This window comes from Pseudorasbora parva, chromosome 16 (assembly GCF_024679245.1).
Source record: "Pseudorasbora parva isolate DD20220531a chromosome 16, ASM2467924v1, whole genome shotgun sequence".
Lineage (NCBI taxonomy): Eukaryota > Metazoa > Chordata > Actinopteri > Cypriniformes > Gobionidae > Pseudorasbora > Pseudorasbora parva.
Window position 1 is genome coordinate 37034448 of NC_090187.1, and position 27747 is coordinate 37062194.

General features: G+C 37.6%; 3 protein-coding genes across 4 annotated transcripts; all 3 read right to left on the reverse strand.

Moving 5' to 3' along the window:
- Positions 1–6304: 6304 nt before the first annotated feature.
- Positions 6305–7274, reverse strand: LOC137043757 (leukotriene B4 receptor 1-like). The gene has a single exon (XM_067420172.1). The coding sequence runs from the start codon at positions 7272–7274 to the stop codon at positions 6327–6329; it is 948 nt and encodes a 315-aa protein (XP_067276273.1). The 3' UTR covers positions 6305–6326.
- An 11759-nt stretch (positions 7275–19033) lies between these two features.
- LOC137042949 (leukotriene B4 receptor 1-like) lies at positions 19034–21079 on the reverse strand. Its single transcript, XM_067418885.1, has one exon. It carries the CDS (start codon positions 20373–20375, stop codon positions 19425–19427), a length of 951 nt encoding a protein of 316 aa, XP_067274986.1. The 5' UTR covers positions 20376–21079; the 3' UTR covers positions 19034–19424.
- Positions 21080–21235: 156 nt separating this feature from the next.
- On the reverse strand, positions 21236–27743 carry nudt21 (nudix hydrolase 21). 2 transcript variants are annotated; one of them, XM_067418887.1, is made up of 7 exons: positions 27448–27743; positions 26147–26347; positions 25853–25916; positions 24298–24387; positions 24097–24172; positions 23898–24012; positions 21236–21575 (listed from the first exon to the last, which is right to left on the reverse strand). In XM_067418887.1, the coding sequence occupies exons 1-7, from the start codon at positions 27564–27566 to the stop codon at positions 21554–21556; spliced, it is 687 nt and encodes a 228-aa protein (XP_067274988.1). In that variant the 5' UTR covers positions 27567–27743; the 3' UTR covers positions 21236–21553. The 2 variants fall into 2 exon arrangements, with proteins under 2 accessions (XP_067274988.1, XP_067274987.1); XM_067418886.1 differs by having other exon boundaries at positions 24295–24387.
- Between the last annotated feature and the right edge of the window lie 4 nt (positions 27744–27747).

The following is a 27747-nucleotide window of genomic DNA, read 5'->3' on the forward strand; positions in this document are numbered from 1 at the left end:
GACACATTTGGCTGTTAACTTTTAAATGCATCATTATATTTAAACTGCAAACACGAAGAGATTCTCTGCATTAAAGACCCACACATGGCAAATCAATGTGCTACCACGTTTCTCTCCGATACGGTAGGAAATTAAACTGAATGTGGAGGATTTGAACTGTGTGATGATTGACAGAGCAGTTTAAATGGTGATGGGATGCATGTAACAAAGCGACAGGGTCCGTTAAAGATGACCAAGTAGTATGTCCCGAAGCTTGCATACTTTTCTGCTACACACTCAAAAGTATATACTTTTTCTTCACCAAAAGAGTACATACTTTTAGGACATAGTATAAGTAGGCAAATTGGGACGCAGCAAAAGAGTCGGAAGAGTGACAGTGAGTAAGTAGGTCAAGTGCATAATGATAAATACCTGTGTCTGATTGCAGTGATTGGCATGGAGAGACAGTGTTTAAGCCAGCAGTGAACAGGCAATGAAAGAGAGAGACAACCATTACCCTGGGACTCGGAGTGAGACAGAGACGCAGAAAGGACCTGCCCAAACCGTTGACTGAACTTTTGAGAGTGATATGATTTATGTTTTGTGCGATGTGCACACCGTTTTTGTATTGATTCAAGGAGAATGAACTGTACTTACGAATCCCAGAACACCGACCCCTTGCGTTCTTCCTCCTTACTAACAAGAACGCTTACTACAACCACCTACCCTGCTGAGGATGACATCATCACCTCACTCTGGACCCAGAGCCCAGCCAGCCGACAGCCACACACCGCACTGAGCCAACGCCAGATCCCACCGCAAACGGAGAGCTTGAGCATGCCGCAATGCCTCAGCCAGGTAAGAGAACACCATATTAACTCCACAGACTATAGATACTTTTAAGCGTGGTCTTAAAACCCACCTTTTTAGCAGAGCTTTTAATTGACTTGCTACTTGTTTAATTTATTTTATTTTATTTTTCGGTTTTATTTATTTATTGTTTTTGATTGTTTTTTTGTTTTTTTTAATTCTGTAGCACTTTGAGATTTTGTTTAATATAAAGTGCATTATAAATAAAATTTATTATTATTATTATTATATTAACTTATTTTTTAAAGGGGGGGTGAAACACTCAGTTTCAGTCAATCTCATGTCAATCTTGAGTACCTATAGAGTAGTATTGCATCCTTCATATCTCCGAAAAGTCTTTAGTTTTATTATGTTTATAAAAGAAATATAGACTGTACCGAGTCTTTCCGGAAAAAACAGAGCGCCTGGAGGCGTATCGTGTGGGCGGAGCTAAAGAATGACGAGCGCACACAAAGCGGTGACGTCCTCAAGCTTGGAGAAACCCATGGCTATCGATTCTCAGCTAATACAGATATGATCCAGAATCAAATTCGGAGGGTAAAATATAAATTGAACAGGAGAAACAGTAACAGCAGGACGTCCGTCTCTGTGGTATGTACTGTATTTAGTGACCTGTCAACATTTATGTGTGTTTACTCGCAGTTTATGAGGACATGATTCGGTTTATGGACTATTGTATGCGACTAAACATTAGCAGTAGCAAGCAAAACGGTTTTGCATGTCAGACTAGTGTAACGTTATACAAAGAACAACAATAGACTAACCGTTAGTGCATTTGAATGACGAAGCACACGATCGTGTCGTTTACTGATGGTTTACTCACGCGACGATAGCCAACAGCACAGACATTTGAAGCAGTTTTACTCACCGGCTGCTTCCAAAGCAGGACCGAACCTTTATCGCTGGGATCGCTCCGTCAAAAACACACTTCTTTGGTATGATTTGGTAAAGTCCTGTGACAGCAGTGGCCGTGGAAATCCACTTTGCGACGCGACTGAAGCGATGTTGTGAAGCTTCCCGTCATTTCTGCGTTCAAATCGGTTCAAATGCAGCGCTGCCTTCCCGGAATGCTGTGCTGAAGCGTTGAAGTCGCTTGATGTCACTCATATACTCATATTCATATAAGTGAATGAGCTATTTACTTATCCGAAGGACAAGAACATGAACATGCCTAATGTCGAGGTCTGTAATGAATGGTGTTACAAAAAGTTCCAATAATTATCAGTAGAATTTTCAAATAAAAACCAATTTCTGTTGAAAAAATGATTTTTTCCACAAAAATCTCTTTCCCCCCCCAAAAGTCTGGAAAATGAGGGCTCGTCTTATATTCGGGTATATACGGTAACTCTTTAGCACCCTCTCACTCCCATTAAGCATTGCAAATGACATAGTTTCCCTGCACTCTAAAAAATAAATACAATTTTATATATACTATATATGTATGTATGTATGCATACACTCACGTAAAGGATTATTAGGAACACCATACTAGTACTGTGTTTGACCCCCATTCACCTTCAGAACTGCCTTAATTCTGCGTGGCATTGATTCAACAAGGTGCTGAAAGCATTCTTTAGAAATGTTGGCCCATATTGATAGGATAGCATCTTGCAGTTGATGGAGATTTGTGGGATGCACATCCAGGGCACGAAGCTCCCATTCCTCCACATCCCAAAGATGCTCTATTGGGTTGAGATCTGGTGACTGTGGGGGCATTTTGGTACAGGGAACTCATCGTCATGTTCAAGAAACCAATTTGAAATTATTTGAGCTTTGTGACATGGTGCATTATCCTGCTGGAAGTAGCCATCAGAGCATGGGTACGTGGTGGTCATAAAGGGATGGACATGGTCAGAAACAATGCTCAGGTAGGCCGTGGCATTTAAACGATGCCCAGTTGGCACTAAGGGGCCTAAAGTGTGCCAATAAAACATCCCCCACACCATTACACCACCACCAGCCTGCACAGTGGTAACAAGGCATGATGGATCCATGCTCTCATTCTGTTTACGCCAAATTCTGACTCTACCATCTGAATGTCTCAACAGAAATCGAGACTCATCAGACCAGGCAACATTTTTCCAGTCTTCAACAGTCAAATTTTGGTGAGCTTGTGCAAATTGTAGCCTCTTTTTCCTATTTGTAGTGGAGATGAGTGGTACCCGGTTGGGTCTTCAGCTGTTGTACCTCCTCTGCCTCAAATTTTTTGCGTGTTGTGGCTTCACAAATGCTTTGCTGCATACCTAGGTTGTAACAAGTGGTTATTTTAGACAAAGTTGCTCTTCTATCAGCCTTAATCAGTCGGCCCATTCTCCTCTGATCTCTAGCATCAGCAAGGCATTTTTGCCCACATGACTGCCACATACTTGATGTTTTTCCCTTTTCACACCGTTCTTTGTAAACGCTAGAAATGGTTGTGCGTGACAATCCCAGTAAGTGATCAGATTGTGAAATACTCAGACCGGCCCGTCTGGCACCAACAACAATGCCATGCTCAAAATTGCTTAAATCACCTTTCTTTCCCATTCTGACATTCAGTTTAGAGTTCAGGAGATTGTCTTGACCAGGACCACACTCCTAAATGCATTGAAGCAACTGCTATGTGATTGGTTGATTAGATAATTGCATTAATGAGAACTTGAACAGGTGAACAGGCAGGGGATTCAAAAGCAAGTGAACAATTATCTTTATTGATAATGAAAGAGTAGTAATGAGTAGGGTTTGAATGGTATTACTACACTTACCGATACTGCTTATCGGTCCGGTGCTTTAACGGTATTCTTATCGGTACTTTTTGAGATATATATATATACACACAATTAACAAATATACACAGCCTACACAGTGCTTTCATTTCAGGAAGAGATTTCTAGTAATCAAATGTAAAATAACACTGCATAGTTTATCATAGATAGCATAAATTAATGCTTATTAAAGCTGAAGTTAATCATTCAAGAGCTATGAGTGATTTTTCTCTTTGCATTTGGTTGTTTAATTCGCAGTAATTCGTCAGCATGTTTATTTGCACTTCTGCCTCTTTAAGACAGACGTGCAGATCTATAGGCGACTGATAATAGGCATCGATGCACTACATTTTCTCCCAACTATATCCATAATAACTATGTCCATTTTAGACACAAACTGTGTTTAAGAGACTCTCCAAGCCGGTCATTTTGATATAGATGTTTGTGTACATTTGATCGTTTAGACGCGAGTGTGAAACCGAAAGTGTAATTTGCTCGTCTCGTTGCGGGCTGTTTTGGAGCGCGCGCCGACTTGGGAACGATCTCTTGTGAAGATCCATGCGTATTCCCTCAGATGAGATGTAACCTAGGAAAGGAACAGACTGTGCATGAAAATCGCATTTCTCCGCCTTGACAAAAACCCCATTCACTAGCAACCTCTGGAGCACTCATCTAACGTGCTGAAGGTGTTCCTGGAGAGATGACGGAAATATCAGTATGTAAATCTATAGCACAGTCGTAGGGAGGGTGCGGAGGTAAAAAGCAGCCGGGACTTACTGAACACTTCCTTCAGGTCAAGGTACTCGGCGGGCACGTTAGACAAATTCACCGGCTCCTCCTGTAAAACAACACTAGACACAGACGAACAGGCACAGACAAGACAAGAGGTATAACACTCATTACTCCATGCCAGGATCGCACTCTGTTCCCAGTCCACCTGTGGACAGTGCCTCACCAGCCAGGGGTGACCCAACACCATGGGAACCTGTGGAGAGTCCATGACAAAGAACGAGATAAGAAAAAGATACTGTGGGATTACCGGAGATGGTGAGTGATGCGGGGTAGTTCTTGGCCGTTGAGTGCGTTGACCGAAATCTGGCTATTGAGTGACGTGAGAGGTATCCCCAGCTGGTGAACGATCTCAGCGTCGATGAAGTTTCTCTCAGCCCCGGAGTCCAAAAGTGCCTGACAGTGGTGAGATTGGGTTGCCCACTGGAGTCTAACCGGAAGGAGAGTTGATGATGAGGACTTCTTCATGGAGATCCCACCCTATAGTAGCCTCATACTTACTACCGGGCTCGATCTTTTACTGGGCACTCATTCAGAAAATGATCATTTTCATAGCTGGACTGTTTTGCTCGTGTACTATCGAGTTGTCATGAGAACGGTTTGTGTTTTGTGAAGAGGTGACTTTTTCATTGAATATTCAACCTGGATTGGTAACACACAAATTCTGCCATTGTCATTGCCTGGGTTATGGAGATATATAGGCTCAAATAAAAAATAAAATAAAAAAAATATTAAGAATATATTTTTAAATGTATAAAAATATTATGTGAATATACAACTTATAACCACAGCTAAAGTGACGCCACAAGTGTGATCATGCTTCATTTCAAATCTGAGAAAAACTATAAATTTTATGAAACATTTTTTAAGACTATTTTATGGAAGTTTTTAGAGAAGGTGTTATCAGCAATCATAGCCTTTATTGTGGCATGATGCTTGCCCATTAACAGCACTTTACAGTAATCCACACATTATCAGAAGTTTTCTAAAAACAAACAAACAACCTAAAAACACATCAATAGATAAAGCTCCTGGTCCAACAGTAGCATTAGAGCTACAGTTAACATAAAGCTACATAACAATTTAAATTATTAAAATGAAACTTTCACTCAAAATATCACTTTAGATCACCATCAAGTGTTTGTATTAGCTTCCTGTCATGATATAATGGGGATTTCATTCATATGATGATGTTAAAACATGTTATATTTAGCATTTTATATGGAGCTAATGGCTACACCTGCTTAGTATTTATTATGTAAACATTCTTGGATATATCATGATATTATTGATATAAAAAAGCAAAAATCATTAAAAAAATCCCTCAAAACCTTCATGCCATAGTTATTGTGTGTTTATTAGCTTCTTAGTTCATGCATAGAAATTAAGAATCGGTTCATTCTTCATAGACAGAAAGAGGAAGTGTACACACAAAAGAGTGTCATGCAGAGAGCAGGACTGAGTCACGTAAGATGATTGCCAGCTCTAGAGGACTAATGAACGTGTGATAACTAATATCTGATGCAAATCTGGAAGCGGAGAGACAGCGAGAGCTTTCTACATTGTTTCAGCTGTAAAGATTGGATAATTCAGTGAGAAATGAATAGAAATGTTATTCTGTATGACAAAATATTATGCAAACGTGATAAATCAATATTTCTACAAATATGCACACGTTTGAACTAAGAGCTGAACTAAACACTGTTCATTGCAGCTGTATGGACACAACTGAACTGCAGAAAGAATTCATTTGCGTGTGATACTCAGTTCCTAATTCATGTTGATAAGTATAAAAGCATGTATGAAATGCAGTCGGATGAATATTAAAATTAGTTAAATATCCATCAATCAACAGTAAACCACACAAGAACAGCAACGAGGAAACGGGGAGACTTTAAAACATATTTTTGGCTGGAAGTAAATAATCCAATGATATTTTTTTACTTATTTCTTTCTGATACATTTTTGAAAATTTGCTGTGGATATTGCATAGAGAAAAGGATCCAGACAGCAGTTTAGCAAAGCCAGAGCCTTGCTTGTATCACCATAAACTCTACGGAAGGACTTGAGTTGGTCATGAACATCTGGATGAGAAGTTTTAGTCAGAGTTGTAACTATATCAATCACATTGATGATGTGCACAGGAGTCCAAAACAGAAAGAAAGCCACAACGATGCTGACCACAAGTCTCTTCTTATAAGTCTTAACGTTTGCCCCCTGATTTCTGGGTTTCTGGTCCTGTGGAGCTCTAGTCAAGCCTTTGTGCAACCACAGATAACATGTTAACATGATCAAAAATGGAATGACGAATGCCAACAGGATCTCAAGAAGCAAAACAGACACTTCTACAGACCGTGACTTCATTGTCCTCTGACATCTTTGGAATCCATCCTGGTTTTTGAGTCCTTGAGTGAAAATTATTGGCAGGGCAAAAACAAAGGCTAGAATCCAGATGCCAATCATCTGAAGGCGCCTGTGCCGTCTTTCCAGTCTGTGCAGTAGCTTCCTGTTAGTGACCCTTGACTTGATGACATTGTGATAGCGGTGCACACTCATGGAGGTGACCGTCAGGACACCAACATACAGACTCCAGTGACCCAAGAAGAACAGGATCCTACAAGACCAAATGTCAAGTTTCCATCCAAACAGTATTCCACACAGCACGACAGGAGCCAAGCAAAGGGTCAACGCATCAGAGACAGCAAGGTTTAGCATTAGACTTAAGGTAAAGCTCACATTTTTGTTCCAATCACGAGCAATGCTGATGATTACTGCGATGTTGCTTGGCAAACCCACCAAACAGCACAAACCCAAAACAACAGCAGGAGCAATCTGTTTTGAACCCACAGCAGTGCTGTTAGATGTAGAATTCAAGCTTGCGTTGAGCTCCATCATCAAGTGCTTTTGTCTTGAAAAGGCTGAGTCCTAGCTATGACTGTTGAAGAACACTGGCAATGTTGACTCCTCCCACTTCTTTAAAATAAAACCACAGCTTTGCTTTCATGTCAAACAAGCCAAAATAAATAAATAAAATAAATTTCCCCTTTAATTAAAATAAAAGATAGAGAGACAAAAATATGACTCTACACCTTCATAGGGTTTTTAGGGTCCATTCTGACCCCATTTGATGTTTCCCTCATTCCATTTTTCCTGCTTAATTTAAGTGGCATGAGATTTTGTGACTTTTGTTACATTATCTATCCAAACACAAAATATTTATACACAGAAATGAATGCCTGCTACTAGAGCACAAATGCAATGTGGAATACACATGCTCACTCACACACAGATAGGTGACTGCCACAGACAGAATTTATAGAGAAGTAGGCAAATAAAATCAGCCACAACAAATGCAAATATGAAGGGGTGAGACCTAACGCATATGCACGCACACACGCACACACACACACACACACACACACACACACACACACACACACACACACACACACACACACACACACACACACACACAGGGAGAGAGGTTTGTTACACTATATTAGTGAGGACATTACATAGACTTCCATTGATTTTTATATCAGGTTACATTTTCTATCCCCTAACTCAACCTCTATCCCTAAACCTACCCATCCCAAAAACATGTGCAAAACAACAGATTTAAATAAAAATATGTTTTGTCCGATTTATAAGCCTTTTTAACTAGTGAGGACCAGTCAAATGTCCTCACTAGTGAGTTATTTTCATATTTTACTATATAAGGCCCCGTCCACACGGAGATGCGTTTAGCTGTATACGTATACATTTTTTACCGTATCAGCGTTTCGTCCACACGGATCCGGCGTTTTAGAAGCATGCATCCGATATTTTTCGAAACCGGGTCCCAAAGCGGATAAATCTGAAAACGCTCATCTTCCGTCTTCGTGTGTACAGCGAATCCGTATATTTTCTGAAACGGTGATGTCATCACACTACGTCCAGCACGGTGAAGAGGTAAGGGATACAACTACGGGCACTGGGCATGCGCACATCAATATCGCGTCATTTAATTAACGTATCTGCATACCTGTAAGGGTATGTTTTGGGTTGGGGTAGGTGTAGGCATTAATAAAACACATCTGTTAAGTAGCAAATGTATTTATTGTTATTTTATTTCTCTTTTATTTTGCCTCACCTCCGACCACTGCCTAGCCACAACTCTTCTTCTCCGTTTTAGTGTATTTCTGTGGCAGAATTACAGCGCCACACACTGGCCTGGCATGAAAACTACATCGTTTTAGTCCGTTTTTGTAATCTCGTGTGGACGCAGATATTTCTTGAAACGAGGAAAAAAAAAGATCGGATTGGGAAAGCGCTGGCTTCGTGTGGACAGGGCCTAAGTGAGGACATTTGTGCCCTCACATCAGGGTGCGAACTACGGGGGAGCTAGGGGGAGCTCGGCTCCCCTAAATAAGACATGGGCTCCCCTGAAAACGTGATTTGTGAAATTTTGGGGGGTCTCAAAAATATTGACACTGTGTTATTTTGAGGTGCAATTTCAGTTTTCTGTAATGTGATCATCGTGGATTATTATATGTAAAATTTCTAAAAATATATAATTAATTCATGCATGACGGCAATTTAAATCTAATTGACTTCAATAAAGATAACTATGCATGCTGTTCTTGTCATGACCATCAAGGTGTGGTGGCACTGCGGTGCTAATTCCACTCATGTTAAGTGCATGTCAACGCAAAGATTCGTAGAAAAAACAAAAACGAACATCCACTTCTTGATCTTGGATTTCTGGAAGAACAGCAAATGAAGCTGACCCCAAGCCTCTGTGGTCGATTCTGCGATAAGGCATGTTATCCCCAATTATGTGTAGCGGCTGGGTTGATATAGGTCTGCGCGACTATCAATGTCCTAGTAAGACTAGCGTTAGTTAAATGGAGGAATTATGGTTTTCTTCTGTAGCCTGACGAGTAACTTCAACCGTTCATGTGAACTCAAAGACAGCCGGATGCTTTGTTTATAGACTATTTGTGGGCTTTTTGACCTATCAATTCTTGGTTTTTTTCTTCCTTCATTAAAATCAAAGATGTTCTTCAATAATTGTAAATTGTATATTAAGAGTCTCCGCAATGCATTAAGCAATAGATTGACCCGTTTGTCTGTGTGTGAAGGAATATACACGTCCTCTCTTCCACGCGCCCCCCCCCCCCCCACACACACACCCCGAAAAGTGGGCTCCCCCAAAGGCCACGGTATAGTTCGAACACTGCCTCACATGTATTGCTAAACAAGGAACACACACACACACACACACACACACACAAAAACAGATACTTTCGCACTTTCGCGGTGTTAAGATTTATAAAATATTCTACTCAAGTAAAAGTACTATTACTTTAAAACAATTTTACTTAAGAACAAGTAAAAAAATATACTCTATACCGGTCTAAAAAAATACTCAAATAAAAGTAAAAAGTAGTTAATTTAAAATGTACTTTCAAGTCAGAGTAAAAGTTACTGAAATACTTTTTTAACAATGTGGGTGGGGGACTCTCCCATGTAGGGTTGTTATAAAATGAGATTTTCACGATATGATAAACAACTCAAAAAAGTTTTACAGTATTAAACAATTATTTGATAAATAAACTGTATTTTTTAATTGTTATTATCATCCAGAGGTGGACAAAGTACACAACTCTATTACTTGAGTAAAAGTAAAAGTACTACTGGTCAAATATTACTCTGTTACAAGTGAAAGTTGTAAAAACAGATTTTTACTCAAGTAAAAGTAGAAACGACTTTAGACCTAGATGGAAATGTAGTGGAGTAAAAAGTTCGATATTTGTCTTTCAAATGTAGTGACGTAAAAGTCATAAGTTTCCAGAAAAAATAATACTCCAGTAAGTAAAGTACAGATACTCAAAAAGTGTACTTAAGTACAGTACTCAAGTAAATGTACTTAGTTACTGTCCACCTCTGTTATCATCAGCTAAAATGGCTATTAAATTAATAAAAATTATGATCAGCTCTGTAAATGTTCATCTCTTCATGTCTAAATTAATGTTTGTGAGACATTGAAAAAAACACCACGAGCATCACGCGTACTTGAGGGGTGGGCAACAGTTTTAGTCTGAGGGCCACAGTTACTTTGGCAAAGTAAACGGAGGGCCACACAGGACAATTGCAGTTAGACATAGCTACATGATTAAATCGTACAAAATTATTAAATGCAGATATGTATAAGGCTACAGTTACTTTGACTTTTGCCAGCCTAATTCAAGGCCTGATAAATATTTTTTGCTAGGTCTGTCTGACATAGACTACTTTAAGGTTACAATAACTGGATTTACTACACTACCCCCTGCATATTTTTCAACTCTCATTCAAACCAGCTGTTGCTATTCAAGATCGAAAACTATTAACAAAACTGCAAATGTATGTATGCAGATCACATTAACATACAGGCAATCTGGCTTGGAATTATCAAATTTAATTGGGGATACCTTCATCACTAAATGAAAAAAAACATATTCAGCTTATTTCACTTGTTATTATTCCTTTATTGTAATTTCTTTTTTTTTTTTAACAAATGTTGTTTAAAACTTTTATGAAATGGAACACAATTTAACTGCAGGTCAACTTCATCACACGTATGCTTGCTTAAGGTTTAAAGAACAACATGGAATGGTTCTATGCGTCTCACAAAATTTAAATTTGATTTAGCTGTATCATCATCCCCACGTGAAATTGTTAAGGGGGCTTAACTTTATACCATCAATGATCAATACACACTGATAACTATCTTAATAAAAAGATAAGCCAGCGTCCTTTATTATGCATTACTTTCACGCTTAATTTTATTATTCTAACTGACTCCCGAGTGAGTTTTTTCAAGGCAATTCCTAGTTTAGATTGTTCCTCCTTAATGTTTCCATGGCAATGTGTCATATTTGTCACATGACACCGCACCGACAATAACACTGTATTGCAGATGCATCGCATTTATTCCCAGAGAATCCGGGTCATCAGTTTCTCCTGAAATACATGCAAGAAAGTGGCCAATAAACTGTGACAAGAATAGAGTAAAATTCCACTATGTTTGTTTGATATAATATTACTTTCGGAAAAAATATATTTGAATAGATTCTTATTGCTGCTTCCACAGCCATCAGTGTGTATTTTACTCCAAATGTATTGTTTTACTCGTGCTTATGTGTATTGAAAACTGTCTGAAACCTAAAATAAATTTTTAGTGTGAAATTAGTCATTATGAGTGTGAAAAAAAAACTGCATAGTTGTGATTAGTCATTATGAGTGTGAAAAAAAAACTGCATAGTTGTGATATATGACAGCGCTGAGGCTAAGCTTGTCCGTCTCTGGCTCAGTGCCAACCAACGAGCAAAAGCACAGTTTGAATCCGGCATGCGACATCACTGAACATTCTAAATACCATGCGGGACCGTACTCTCAGGGGCACAGAAGTAAAAATCCCATATATGCGATAGCGATCAACAGCTTAAACGTTTAATTTGTAATCCTGAGTACAAAAATTAAACTTTCAACCAAATTGCCAGCACAGAGCACATCGCGGGGGCCGGATTGAAGCACTATGCGGGCCGGATCCGGCCCCCGGGCCGTATATTGCCCATGTATGTAGTAGACGAAACAGTGCTGCTCATTCACACAGAGACAGAACAAGCAGATAATATTTATATAGCAGTATTTTGCACTTTAATATTCACCATGTTGCGATTTGCTTTATTGTACAGCGATTGATTGTACTCTCGATGTATTAATTATTATTTTAATTTTCAGTAATTTTAATTTTCCTGACTGGATTCCCTCTGCAACACAGAAATCATTATAAACATACCTTTATCTGCACAGATGGATGTGTTCTCAACTTTGACTTTGCATTTACATTTTTTTGCAAAGTGGATATCCAGGACAACCACACATAACTTAGAGTTAGACAGTAGACATAGAGAGTATTTCCATACTAGCCATGGGTTCACAATGGTGTTTCGCTTTAAACTGGGTCTGCATCTTTAGCGTGTTGTCCGGGGAGGGCTCCGGGGTCAGAAATTTTGCCCGAACCCAGAGTTAGGTTTAATTATTTGAGCCTGCTCTACCTGTGTTTAATTAGATTTAATTGTCTGCACGTGCTTCTCCCGAAATGAGTTTATAAAACTTCAATTGTATGTATGTATTTATTTATTTGACAGGGACAATGCAGAAAAAAACATTGCTACAATTTCATGCTGCCAATGCTCCACATATAGGCTTATAGCCAAAGGCTAATTTGCAGCCCCAGTCCCTGGTTAGGCTTTTAAAACAACAAGAAAACATCACACACACACACACACAAAAGAAAATGAAAAAAAAAAAAAAAAAGAACAAAAAAAAAAAAAAAAAAAAAGAAAACTAAGACTGTGTATGACCATCAATGTTCACAAACCTGCTTTTGTTTGAACCACTTTTTTAGATTTATTTGAAAGAGTTTTAACTCTGTTTGCATTTTTAGTTCAACTGGCAGGCTGTTCCAAAGCAGTGTACCTTGAACTGAAAATGTGGATTGTGCAAATGTGGTTTTCCTTTTCGGTATTGTGCAATTCTGATTAGTTGTACCTCTTGTAGTCATTCCCTTACTGCGTTGTTTTGTTATTAATTGGCATATGATAGCTGGAGCAAGATTGTTTATACACCTAAAAACCATTTTAATAAGAGAAAAATTAATGAAATGTTCAAAGCTAAGCAAATTATACTTTTGTAAAATGCTACAATGATGCCATCTGACTGGTTTCTTGTCCAATATTTTTAATGTTCGTTTATATAAAGATCTAACAGGTTTAATAGTCGACTGAGAAACCTGACTCCAGACGGTCACACAATAAGATAAATGGGAGAATACCATTGCATGCATATATAACTTGGCTGCTTTTAGGGGTATATACGGCCTAATCATATAAAAACAATTCAGATTTGTTCTGATGGTTCTACACAACCTTTTTACATGCACATCAAATTTTAATTGAGAATCTAAAATAACACCTAAATATTTAAAATCATTAACTCTCTCTATTGCCTTTTGATTGATCTTAACTATAAAACCGTTCATTTCCTTCCTTCTAATTGAAAAACACATTGAAACAGTTTTTGAACAATTCAAGGTCAAACAGTTGTTTTGCAGCCACTGTGACACACCAGTCATTTCATTTGTTAATATATCTGCAGCTAAGCGAGGAGTCTGTGCTGATACACAAATGACTGTGTCATCTGCATATAACTGACATTTAGTTTCTGTACAACAATTTGGAAAATCATTAACATACAAGGAAAACAACAGCGGACCTAAAATTGACCCTTGAGGGAGACCCATCTCATTGTTTTGTAAAGATGATTTTAAATTATTTATCGTAACACACTGATCTCGAGATTCTAAATATGATCTAAACCAACTAATTGCCTGCTCAGAGAAACTAAACATATTTAATTTATGAATGAGTATTTCATGATTCACAGTATCAAATGCCTTTTTAAGGTCTAAAAATACTGCGCCAACCACATTACCAGTATCTAAAGCTCCCTTAATGAATTCCGTGAGATGGCAATTTGCCATTTCTGTTGAATATTTAGGCCTAAAACCAAACTGATTAGAGTGAAGTAGACCATTTTTTTCTAGATAGTTGGTAAGTTGTTCAGCTACCAACTTTTCCAGAATTTTAGAAATTACCGGGAGTATAGAAATTGGTCTATAATTCTGAACCTCATCCACCGATCCTGCCTTTAAAATTGGGGTTATAATAGAAGTTTTCCAGTCTGAGGGGAATTTACTTTCTCTAATAGATGAATTTATCAAATGGACCAATGGCTTTAGCAAACAAGCACTATATTTTTTAACAAGTTCTGTATCCATTCCAAATATATCCTTAGCTCTTGAATTGTTCAATTGATTAATAATTTGGAGAATCTTATCTTCATCAACCTCGGTGATACGAAAGGATGAAGGTGTATCTTTAATTGCATATTGAGGCAATTGTACAGGTTCAAAACATATAGCAAGTTCTTCCACAGACTGGATAAAATATCTATTAAATTCATTAGCAATTTCGGTGCTATCAGTACTACGTCTTCCATTTATATTCAGCTCCAACAATGGTTTTCTATTCATCCCTTCTCGTTTAGAAAGTTTGTTAATACACTTCCAAAGCGATGAGCTATTCCCCCCTGATTCTGCAATAAGTTGCTCAAAATATGCAGTTTTCGCCTTTCTCATTTCACTAACTACTTTATTTCTTAAAGATTTAAAGATTAGAATATCTGTCTGTGTTTTTGTAAGCAATGACTTTTTCAAAGCAGAATCTCTCTTTTTCATTAATTGATGGATGTCTGAATTTAGCCAAAGTAAGGATGCACTATTTTGTCTATATTTTAACGGTTGTGTATACTTTTGAATAATTTTTTCAATGGTTCTCATCACAATTTCGCAGTTTTTGTCCAGGTCACTAACTTGTAATGCATCATTCCAATTAATATTTTTTATATCATTTTCAAATTTTGTCATTTTACTCTTGGGGATGCCTACTGCTCCTGGTTTAAAAGTTTGACGAAAAGTATTTTGCAAACGTTTCTTTGTCAGTTTTCTAACAACCAGGATCATGTTATGATCGGACAAACCTGTCAGCAGATTATATATTTTTATTACCCGTTCAGGTTTATTTGTAAATGCAAGATCAATAAGAGTTTTACTTGTTTTTGTTATCCTTGTTGGGCCTTTTATTAACTGATTAAATTTATGTTTTGCTGTAATTGATTTCAACTTTTGCTTACTATGTTTGTCAGCCCAATTTATGTTAAAATCTCCAATTATAATCGTTTCAATACGACAATTTAAAAACTTTAACACTTCCTCTAACTTATAATAAAAAGAAGAATCATGTGAGGGTGGATTATACAAAATCACAACATTAAAATTCATTTTTGGGGACATTATGACATTTAACACCAAACATTCTAATCCAGCAATATGTAGTTCCACCTCAGCGCATTTAAAAATTTCCTTAATATAAATCAAAACTCCCCCCCTTCAAATTAAAGTTGAAGGCCTCTGAAATGAGAGTATAAAGTAACGAGTGTGAGGCTTCCACTTTGTCTTTTCTGACTGCACAACCTGCATGTCCGAATTTACCTTCTTGGCAAGAATAAAAGCATTTAAAGATACTTAGCTTGTGTTTTTCATTTCCAGCTTCACCATCATAACTATTAAAGTTTTTTTTTTTTCCACAACAGTTGTGGGGTGGGGCCTCCAAGGATTGAACTGGTTTGTTCAGTACATCCCACAGATGCTCAATTGGATTGAGATCTGGAGAATTTAGAGACCAAGTTAACACCTCAAACTCGTTGTTTTCCTCAAACCATTCCTGAACGATTTTTGCTTTGTGGCAGGGCTCATTATCCTGCTGAAAGAGACCACAGCCATCAGGGAATATCTTTGGTATTCACAATTTGTCCCTTGTTAAACTCACTCAAATCATTACGCTTGCCCATCAACTTCGAGGACAAAATGTTCACTTGCTGCCTAATATATCCCACCCACTGTCTGATTATGCTGGATAATGTTTAGTTGTTTTCAGCTGAGAGGAAGGTAAAACATGATACAATATTAAAGGCCATAACTGGTGTAACAAGTGACAGATACACTGCTGTCAAAATATCATCTTACATTAAAACCATTGAACCTTCTTAAAAGGATATGTGCTGTTGAGCCTTCTTACATTATTCACCTCCGGAGTAAAGGATAGATAGATGGTTGTCAATCTCTTTGCCCCCCCCCCTCCCCTTCCATTTGCATAGTTTTTATTTATTTATTATTCTTCTGGTTGTGGTTTTCACACACTTCTTTCTCTTCCGTTTTTATTGTATTTTACTTTGAATGTAGCTCCTTTTGAAAGCTGCAAACATTTACCCCATTTCCTTATTTTTTAAATAAAAATATTAAACATCTTATTAAGCCCATAATAATATACACTCACCTAAAGGATTATTAGGAACACCTGTTCAATTTCTCATTAATGCAATTATCTAATCAACCAATCACATGGCAGTTACTTCAATGCATTTCAATGCTTCAAGACAATCTCCTGAACTCCAAACTAAATGTCAGAATGGGAAAGAAAGGTGATTTAAGCAATTTTGATCATGTCATGGTTGTTGGTGCCAGACAGGCCGGTCTGAGTATTTCACAATCTGCTCAATTACTGAGATTTTCATGCACAGCCATTTCTAGGGTTTACAAAGAATGGTGTGAAAAGAGAAAAACATCCAGTATGCGGCAGTCCTGTGGGCGAAAATGCCTTGCTGATGCTAGAGGTCAGAGGAGAATGGGCTGACTGATTCAAGCTGATAGAAGAGCAACTTTGACTGAAATAACCAGTCATTACAACCGAGGTATGCAGCAAAGCATTTGTGAAGCCACAACACGCACAACCTTGAGGCGGATGGGGTACAACAGTAGAAGGCACCACCGGGTACCACTCATCTCCACTACAAATAGGAAAAAAATGCTAAAATGTGCACTATCTCAGCAAAATTGGACAGTTGAAGACTGGAAAAATATTGCATGGTCTGATGAGTCTCGATTTCTGTTGAGACGTTTAGATGGCAGTCAGAATTTGGCGTAAACAGAATGAGAGCATGGCTCCATCATGCCTTGTTACCACTGTGCAGGCTGGTGGTGGTGGTGTAATGGTGTGGGGGATATTTTCTTGGCACAGTTTAAGCCCCTTAGTGCCAATTGGGCATCGTTTAAATGCCACGGCCTACCTGAGCATTGGGGGCAGAGCGTTCCATAATTTAGGGGCAATTGCTTGAAACGACCAGTCTCCCCAAGTTTTGAGAAGAGTTTTGGGGACACTCCGGAAATTTAAGCCTGAGGAATGAAGAGTACAAGTGGAAGAGTACGGTGACAGCAGGTCTGTGATATATTGGGGGGTATGACCATGTAGTGTTTTGAAAGTTAGAACTAAAATTTTATAATCAATTCTTTATTTAACAGGAAGCCAACGTAATTTAAATAAAATTGCAAGATGCTATCCTATCAATATGGGCCAAGATTTCTAAAGCATGCTTTCAGCACCTTGTTGAATCAATGCCACATACAATTAAGGCAGTTCTGAAGACGAAAGGGGGTCAGACACAGTAATAGTATAGTGTTCCTAATAATCCTTTAGGTGAGTGTATAACGTCATGGTAATATATTTTAGGATGTTCTTAAAGGAGGGGTCTAATGCTATTTAATGCCACCCAACACACACGCACACGCACACACACACACGCACACTATTTATTCAGAAAGTACAAATATCTCAAGTGTTCCACAAACGATTGATTTGTGTGAAGAAAATCCCCAAAACCGATCAGTAACGTCGAGTCCATCCGTCAAAGATTAATAATACATTTCAAATATTGCCGCCAGTGTCATGAAAAATCGTGTGCGCTTATAGGACCCAACTTGGTAGTGGTTTTAAATGCCTGATCAAAAGCTGTTATACATCGTTCTGGACAAGCCATTGTTTAAAAATAAACTATGAATTCATTGCCATACTAAGTACACACACACACACACACACACACACAAAACATTTATTTGAAATATGTAATTGATTGCTATAATGGGAGCAAAAACATGTTCTGAATTATTTCAACTGATAAACTGTCAGTTGTACAACCAATACTACCAATACAAAATCATGACATAGTAATGTACCTAATAATGTAAATAATAAAGTATAATAAAAAAAAACAGTGATATACAGAACAGGTGCACAAAATAAATAGATTATATACGAGATATGCTTGTATATTTTTATATAAGTATACAAACGCATAAGGAGTAGTTTGCTCTACAACCGCGAGAACGATTTTAGAGCAAACTACTCCTTATGCTTTTGAATCTCTCTCGCGGTACTTTGTCATACACCGATCGGTCTGCGCAGAACCAATGGATCTCGAACAAGCCTTATCATTTGAATGAGAAATATGAACGAGTGCGTGTTCAACAAAGGGGCGCGATCATCATTTCAACGACTAAAACATTAAGATCAACTCTGTTCTTCACATGAAGATATCGTATGACTTCAGAAGACTTGGAATGCAACATGAGTAAATACTTTTATACGGTCGGTTTTTACAATAAATACATGTGACTGTACATTTATTTGCCTGTTACGTGTTTTATATTGTTGGGAGTTGGCAGGTTTAGGGTAGGAGTGGAGTTAGTTGCTCCCAAATAGACATGTGCCGATTTTCGATAATGCGATAATGAATATGCACAATATTGTTATTGTGGGCACTTTAAAATATCGTAAATAATAATTAATTAACAATTAATATTTTTTTATAATGCACTCAAGAATACTTTGCCCATCAACCGTATAAATGCTCAACACTGCTGTATTCTGCGTCAAAGGGAAGCGCTCAGGTGTAAATGAGAAGCACAAGAACGAGTGAAGGAGACACGCTAATGAAGTACCGCTCAGTGACAGCAGAGGGTGCTGATGAACTGCAGAATGCAGCGTTTACCCTGGAAACCCGCAAACAAAAGAAACCGCATGTAGTTTTTAAAACACTATACATTTAAGTACTGAATAATATTCATTAACATGTACCTACTGTAGGTTTAGGGTTTGATTTAGGGCTAGTTGCATGTAATTATGCATATTTATTTATAGTTATCAGTATAACAACATGTAGCATATGTAACAATGACACTGTAAAATAGTGTTACCAAATATTCTCAAAACAATTCTGATGTCAAACATTTAGATTCTTGTTCACGTCTTATTAAATTTAAGCAAATTGCATGTGTTTTGGCACATATATGCAAAAGAGTAAGCACATTTGTTTTTAAACTTTTCCAAGGGCCATATTACCAAAATGATGGTCTCTCATGATGAGATCAAATCAATTATTTTGGATCATGTATGAAATGCAGATGTTATGAAACATGTTCATACAGTAAACCACACAAAAACAGCAATGAGGAAACAGGGAGTATTTTGCCAGAAGTAAACAATCCAATTAAATTTTGAATTATTTCTTTCTGATACATTTTAGAATATTTGCTGAAGAGACAGCATAGAGAAAAGGATCCAGACAGCAGTTTAGCAAAGCCAGAGCCTTGCTTGTATCACCATAAACTCTACGGAAGGACTTGAGTTGGTCATGAACATCTGGATGAGAAGTTTTAGTCAGAGTTGTAACTATATCAATCACATTAATGATGTGCACAGGAGTCCAAAACAGAAAGAAAGCCACAACGATGCTGACCACAAGTCTCTTCTTGTAAGTCTTAACGTTTGCCCCCTGATTTCTGGGTTTCTGGTCCTGTGGAGCTCTAGTCAAGCCTTTGTGCAACCACAGATAACATGTTAACATGATCAAAAATGGAATGACGAACCCCAACAGGATCTCAAGAAGCAAAACAGACACTTCTACAGACCGTGACTTCATTGTCCTCTGACATCTTTGGAATCCATCCTGGTTTTTGAGTCCTTGAGTAAAAATTATTGGCAGGGCAAAAACAAAGGCTAGAATCCAGATGCCAATCATCTGAAGGCGCCTGTGCCGTCTTTCCAGTCTGTGCAGTAGCTTCCTGTTAGTGACCCTTGACTTGATGACATTGTGATAGCGGTGCACACTCATGGAGGTGACCGTCAGGACACCAACATACAGACTCCAGTGACCCAAGAAGAACAGGATCCTACAAGACCAAATGTCAAGTTTCCATCCAAACAGTATTCCACACAGCACGACAGGAGCCAAGCAAAGGGTCAACGCATCAGAGACAGCAAGGTTTAGCATTAGACATAAGGTAAAGCTCACATTTTTGTTCCAATCACGAGCAATGCTGATGATTACTGCGATGTTGCTTGGCAAACCTACCAAACAGCACAAACCCAAAACAACAGCTGGAGCAATCTGTTCTGAACCCACAGCAGTGCTGTTAGATGTGGAATTCAAGCTTACACTGAGCTCCATCATGATCAAATATTTTAAATCTCTAATGCTAGAAACAAAATATAGGCGTTATTGAGACAACACCTCCCACAAAACAACATATGCCAAATGGCATGCTCACCAACAGCTAAAAAAATAAATACAAAATTGCATATCATAGCCACAAGCAAAATATGTAGTAGCACTTTCATGAATAAGTTATAAGCAACATGACAGTATATCATTATATGATAGAAGATCAGTAGTTACTGTGCAAACAAATACATTTGAAAATGTGATACATTTAATGACAATTCCATGTAAATTGACATTCAATAATAATCTGTTTATGATTATAAATAAAATAAAAATATATACATTTATAAACTAAAAAAAATATGTTTAATAAAATACCTCCAAATTCATACAATAAAAATTTAAACCAGTAAAAAAGAAGAAGAACTAAGACAGTAGAAAACACACACAATGACATCGAAAATGTCAAAATATTGTGCAGTCTGTGGGGTAGCAAATGTGATTTAGCATATTTTTGGCTAAAGTATTTTCTGATTCATGTCAGTCATTTAACAGCCTGTTTAGTTCCTAAGGACAGAAATGCTCACTGATTATATGATTTTTTTTAAAAAATTATAATTGTTTGGGGTTAAATATACCTTAATGAGACATAGAGAAAAAACTCCATTAAAAGAGCTTAATGTATTTTTCGATATTATTTAACATAAAATATATAATATTTTACTGTGATCAGTGATTTTATTGATAATACTATACACTGTACCATAATTTGCCACACAGAATGATTTCATCAGTTTGTTAGTCAAATTCAAATATTTCCTTCAAACACATTAACAACAACAAATATAAAACAAAGGAAATCTGTAATCTCCAAGAGAACAATTTATTATAAAAAGCACTGTCAAATATACAAGGTTAAAAAAAATTCACTGAAACATTTTTTCTAAAGACATTGTATTCATCACTTATTCTAACATAAAAATGTAGTTACTGGATGACAAAGTTCAACAACAAAGACTTGCAATGTAAAGGAGAAAAAAAAATGCACACATTTGCACGCAATGTAATGCCTCACAATGTAAAACCTCGGCATCATCAAAACACCAGCACTTTTTCTGTCACCCGTTCCTTCCCATCAGACTGCGCTCACAGAGACAGCCCACAGTCAAGACAACACCTCATGCTTCTCAATTGTAGATGAAGTTAAACCTGTGAAGGGGAATGAATAGAGTAAGCAAGTTAGTGGAAAAAAAAGGATTTAAACATTAACTCTTTCCCCACCAGCACAAAAAAATTAATAATTGACAGCCACCGGCAGGATAAAATAATAATAAATAAAAAAATAAAATAAAAAAAAGTTCAGTGTTTTTCTACCACCACCCTTGTAAAAATCCCCGTCTGAATTACCTTCTGTTTTTTTTTTTTTTTTTTTTACAAACACCAAGTACGTGTGGTAATTTAATTGCCGTATGAATCAACATCACTGAGTTTACAAGAGGAGATCAATTAAAATTCATTGGTTAAATCCTTTTGACCACACACAGTTGTACTTCGCTGTAATTTGGATGCATTTTAAAATTTGTACACTTTTGCACTTGTAAAATGTGTACAAAATTTGTAATTATGCTATTTCACAGTTGCTTAAAGGAGAAAGAAGAAAAGCATGTACACTTTTGAAATAGGCCATTATGGCAGCAATTATATACATTAAAATATAAACCAATCAGCTTTGTGTTTCTCTCATGTAAATAAGAGGCTGTATTAAATTATTTCAACTCATGTTTAAAATGACCCAAAATTTTGAGAGAAAATACAAGAAAGAAAACTATTTTAACTATAGCGCATCCATCTTACTATTTTTAAGCAGATTTAAATAAATCAAATAATAGGATATTTTTCTATTATTTAAGCCACAATATGTAATTTTTCGGCAAGGTCACTTATTTGAAAACAAAGGCGTAGCTTGATGGAACCATGATTTCACAGAACTTTTATTATGTCTCTCCCAATTTTTCCAGTCATGCGTATGTGGGTTAACACTGGGGGTTGAAAGTTATGTTATGTTATAATGCTACTCTGTGCATTCGCTCCGCAGCTATTATGAGACACTTGTTGCACAGATAAGCTAGGTCGATATTAGGCATTAGTACTCATGGTAAAAAACAAGTGTTAAGCTATTTAACAGTGATTAGTTTTCTGTCGATAAATGTATCCAAACTAGGGCTGTCAAATTTGCTCAAAAATGACGTTCGAATATTTCCTCTAAAAAAAAAACACACATTCGAACATCTGGTTGTGCATTTTGTAAATGACACGCATTACGTCAATTACGTCAAACAGGACAACGTTTAACCCTATTTGACAACATATTACCTAACCAAAAACAAGTAAATCAATTAATGGCCAAGAACACAGACCTCACTCTCTCTCGCCCTCAGCTCACGCTCTCTGCGCATAACGGTTTAAATGAACAAACACAATTTGAGTGCTGATCAAGAGTTTTGTGCACGCAATTGAAGGACACGACTCGTCCCAAATATAGCAGTTTTACAGCAAATTGAACGCTCCAAGCGAGCCATGCAGTGGTAAACATGGAACTTTTCCTTGACGTGAAACGGTAAATAATTAGACCAGTGGAAGCAGGGCATTTATCCTCTATTCATGCATCATCTATTCAGTCAGTACAGTAGCCTAAACTTCAGTTATGTTTCTGTTTAATGTTAAATAAAATGAGGCATGGTATGCTCTTACATAGCTTGCATACAACTTTATCTCACGGCTCCAACAACTTTAGCGCCCACTCGCAAATTACACAACCCCCCCTTTACTGCCGCAGGCTTTTTTTCCCACTTATTTTTTTTTATTTGAATATTAATTTTCACCTTCGAAACCTTCGTTTTTTAAAAACTATTCGAATATATATCTTTGAATTTAGAATATTTGTTGACAGCCCTAATCCAAACAGTTGCTCACCTGTCTAATAAAACAAAATATTAAAGTGTCTCCTGTTTTCCCATGGTTTTAACAGAAAGCGAGGGTAACGTATGTAATTGATAGGTGACGCACAGACGCGGTCCGTGTCCTGATAATGATTAGATCTGGATACAGAACGCTGATCAAAACATAGATGAGTAGATCACTTCTGTCAACACCCCCAAAGCTTCACAGTCCAATAGTAGCTCGTCCTGAGTCGACATTTCATTCAGTAACGTTTGGCAATTTTCATTGACATGCCGTTTAATGTTTGATAAATCACAACATTTTACATATCCATCTGCTTATGTACGCTATCATTTTTTTCTGCTTCGCCAGCATTTTGTTCCAGATTCTGTAGTCTTTCAGAAGATTAATAATAGCCCTCTCTAATGCACAACAGAGAAAACACAAAAAGCTGGAAATTCTGTCAATGGCGGGGAAAGAGCTCATGTAATTAGACACCATTTATCAATATTGTTTAAATGACGTGAAACCCATTTACTAGATGCTTTCATAACCCATCCTATCAGTCTCGTATTAAAAGTAATATCTCACCTGCTCAGTAGCTGTGGAAGACTGGATATAATTGGGCCGTAGCCAGGAGCATTATCATAGAGCTCAAACAAGGGGGCGGCCACCAGCTTGTAGTTTTTTGGCACAGCAAACAATGCTAAAGACACACAACACACAAGTTAAGCTGTATAAGCATCTTACACAAGGTGCATTGAGTAAAAATATATATATTTCACCCTACCTTTCTCTTGCAGCTGTACTAGAAAAAGTTTCTTATGTTCTTTAGGTTTAGTGATGTGTGCTGGAATATAGGGGTACTGTGGAAAGAAACCAGACATGAAGCAAAATCTTAGTGTGTTTGAAAATTTAAAATATATATATTTATACTGTTGGTGATCCAGTGCGTGTTTGTCTGAGGAAAAAGAAACGGAGTAGTTACCACCTGAGGTGGCTCAAAGTTTGGTCTCCACCAGTTCCCAATACAGTCATCAATGACCCAGTCCTGTTTCACTCCATCCTGACGCCCCAAAATCTTGACAAGAAAATTACGAATTATTCGGCAGTGTCTTTTAAACCTATTTCTTTTATTACATATGGCATTTAATGTCATACAAGATGGTACGATACTCTGGCCATGTATACACCTGGTATTAAGATGTGTGATTCCAGAGGTAGTTGAAAACGAATTTGACCGGATTGCTTTTGTAGTGTAAAAGCTCACGTGGTTGTTGTTGAAAGTTTTCAGAGACACAAAACACCGCCTACTAACCTAATGCTTAAACATTATGGGATTATTGGCTGTGGAGGAAAAACACTAGTTTACGCCCAGAGATATGCTTGCGTTTGAGGTTGTAGTGTGTAACCCCGTCTGCGGTGCATAATGGCTGATCACGGCTACTCTAGTCAATGCTTCTGTTCATGCCAAACGCGACACAAGGACGAAGCAAAACCTTGACGGAACCCTGATGCACCACAGACGTGTGAGGTGTGAACTGGGGGTAGGCGTCCCAGCCCACATAGATGGAAAAGAAAGTGTGGCTACACTTCACCAGGCTCGATGCCAACATCGCACAATGCAATATTTGCGAAAAGATAATTGCTGCCAAGACTGGCAACACAACAAATCTGAAGCACTTGACAGTGCAGAGTCAACTTAACTTAAGAGCAGAAAGTTTCTCCGTATTTGGTCGTAAGAACAACTCCAGTGTCACATAAATGAACCGATACTCAGCATATAGGCTACTTGCCGCACGGACATGAGAAATAGGCCAATAGAAAGCTTGGAATGTCTAACGAATTTGAAACTAAAACAAATACTTTGATCCAATTAAAAGGTGCATTTCCTTACTGTAGAGATCAACTTCACAACTTCATCTTTGCAGCGAACACGGACTCAGAAATCAACACTAGTATATTAATAAACAATTAAATTGTCTTGTTATTTTTACATTCATATTCTCTAGGCTACTTTTGCCAGTGGATACTTAGGCTACATTAGGCTATATTAGGCTACTTTTAACAAAATCCAGCCCTACTAACCATTTCTGATTTCTATTGCTCGCTCAGAGCGTTCACTGTGGTCTTGCAGCTATCAGAGCAGAAACGAAAGCTGTTGTTCATGTGTTTTCTGTCATCTTCGGTCGTGTTCATATGTAAATTGTGTTAACTTTTTTTGTCCATTACATCAAAAAAATCTGCAAAAGCCCATACATTTAACCACCCCTTGAAGAAATCTGGACAGAAGTGGTTGAAAGTGGACAAAAGAGACAGATTTAACCATCAGGTGTAAATGGGAATGTTTTTCATTTGTCTACTTGTGATCTGATTGACCAAAACCGCATCTTAATACCAGGTGTAAACAAAGCCTCTAATAGTAAGTGTTTTTGTCTTGATTATCTTTTAGCTCTAAAGTGAGTACATTGTAGTTAATCCTGTAAATGTCATCAATTATTACCATATTATCATTACCATAAATACAGTCAGAAAAACAGTCATACCTCTGTCATCAGTCGTTTCAACCCCTCCACCTCATCTTCTCCAGGGTTCAACTCACCACCAGGACTGCAAAAATAATGTATAAACCGTCAGCCACAGGCAAAAATTACTAGACACATTATAAAATGCCCAATGGATGATAAAACAAAACAATGCAAAGAAAAGAAAAGAAAAGCAAAACATCATAGCGAAATAATGAACAAAAATGAATAAAGAAGGATACACTCCTTTTGACAAAGTTAACCACTGAAATGTTAATCGATTACATCCACACAAACTGAAGCAGTGGCACTTACAGTTTGAAGAAGGTGGTTCCAAGCTGCAGAAGCAGCACGTGAGGGAGTCTGTGCTCGTGCACGATCAGAACTCCCTCTACCGTCCGCCGCATTCCGATTTTCTCAAACTCCTCCCGCATCCGCTGAAAGCGTGCGGCCACCGAGCTGTCCTTCTCATAGAGCGGCTCCTTCGTGCCGAATGTGTAATTTGTTAGAGGGTATCTGTGAAAAACAAACATCATAACGTTCACATCATTTAAATGAGGATATGATAGAATGTTATTGATCCACTAGAGGATCAGCACACAGGACAGAAATACAAGATCATTATATAAAACATAAAATGTTTAGGCCTAACAAGCCATAACAATTGATCAGCCGATTTCTGCCATTTGAGATTATTTGCATTAGCTGCAGAATCTCAAAGTATACTTCGATTTTTACACGTACACTACAAAAAAAAAAAAAAAACAGTATGAAAATAGTGCTACTTCACATGGAATATAACAAAAACAGATGTTTTGAACGCCATTTATTTTATACTATTACTACATGCATGCATGCCAATATAAATGTACATAGATTTTGACTTAGTGAGGGTGTCTCAATCAGGTTCCTTGAGCATAAATCACTATACGGTGTATATTATATTCGGGCACTAGTAAGTACAGTGAAGATGACACTGGTGACTATTTCTGGCGACATGACAACATCCTCATTGTAACGTTACAACGTCACTGGTATTTATGAACAGCAGAGCCGAAATCTTTTGACATTTTACAGTACATTATAATAAATGTTTTGCTTTTACATATACAACATTTAGGCTATAAATAGATTATAAATGTTAGCTACTTTAGGTTAATTACCTGTCTAGCAGCGTAAGCTGAAATTTATATTAATTAAATAATGGTTTGTATTAAAAAAAAAATTATATATATATTATCGCGAGTCATAATGCAGGTGTAATTTAGTGAGTTGTCTCACGTGTATGTTTCGCGCTTCAGAACATAGTGGGCATGGATGATCCCTGGTTCACACTGTGCCTTGTGGGACTTTTTTAGGGAGCGAATGTTTCAGTGCCCTGGAAAGATTTTGCGATTGAGAAACCCCTTAAAATGGCCGATTCCCTTATCAGTGCTCCGACTACTGAACTAGGGAGCTGACTGAGACGCACCCAGAGTATTGTTACGCATCCAAACAGCAATAGGCAGGACGGAGCATTACCAAATGGTAAAGAAGCTATAATGCACCGCTGGGACGCCTTGCATTAGTTATGAAATAAAAGTAATTGCACGTCGATTTCAGTGAATTTTACTCACAGGTTGATTGTTCTCTCCAGGGTGAGCGGTTTAGCCGGCTGGCTAATGTATTTATTGCCGAACTGATTTACTCCACGAGGCCAACCGGTAGATGATCGATTCGGAGGTACAACTGACATCGTATGACGGATAATATAATCGCTTCTTAATCTTTACACTAATCACTTTTTTTTTACTGTTGATTGCGATATTAGTGAGATTGAATTGCACAGCCTTGGCGCTCGATGAAAACCATAATACGGCACTCTGTTGCGGAAGCACATCCGGGACATCGGTCTACTTCCTGTGTTACGACCATGC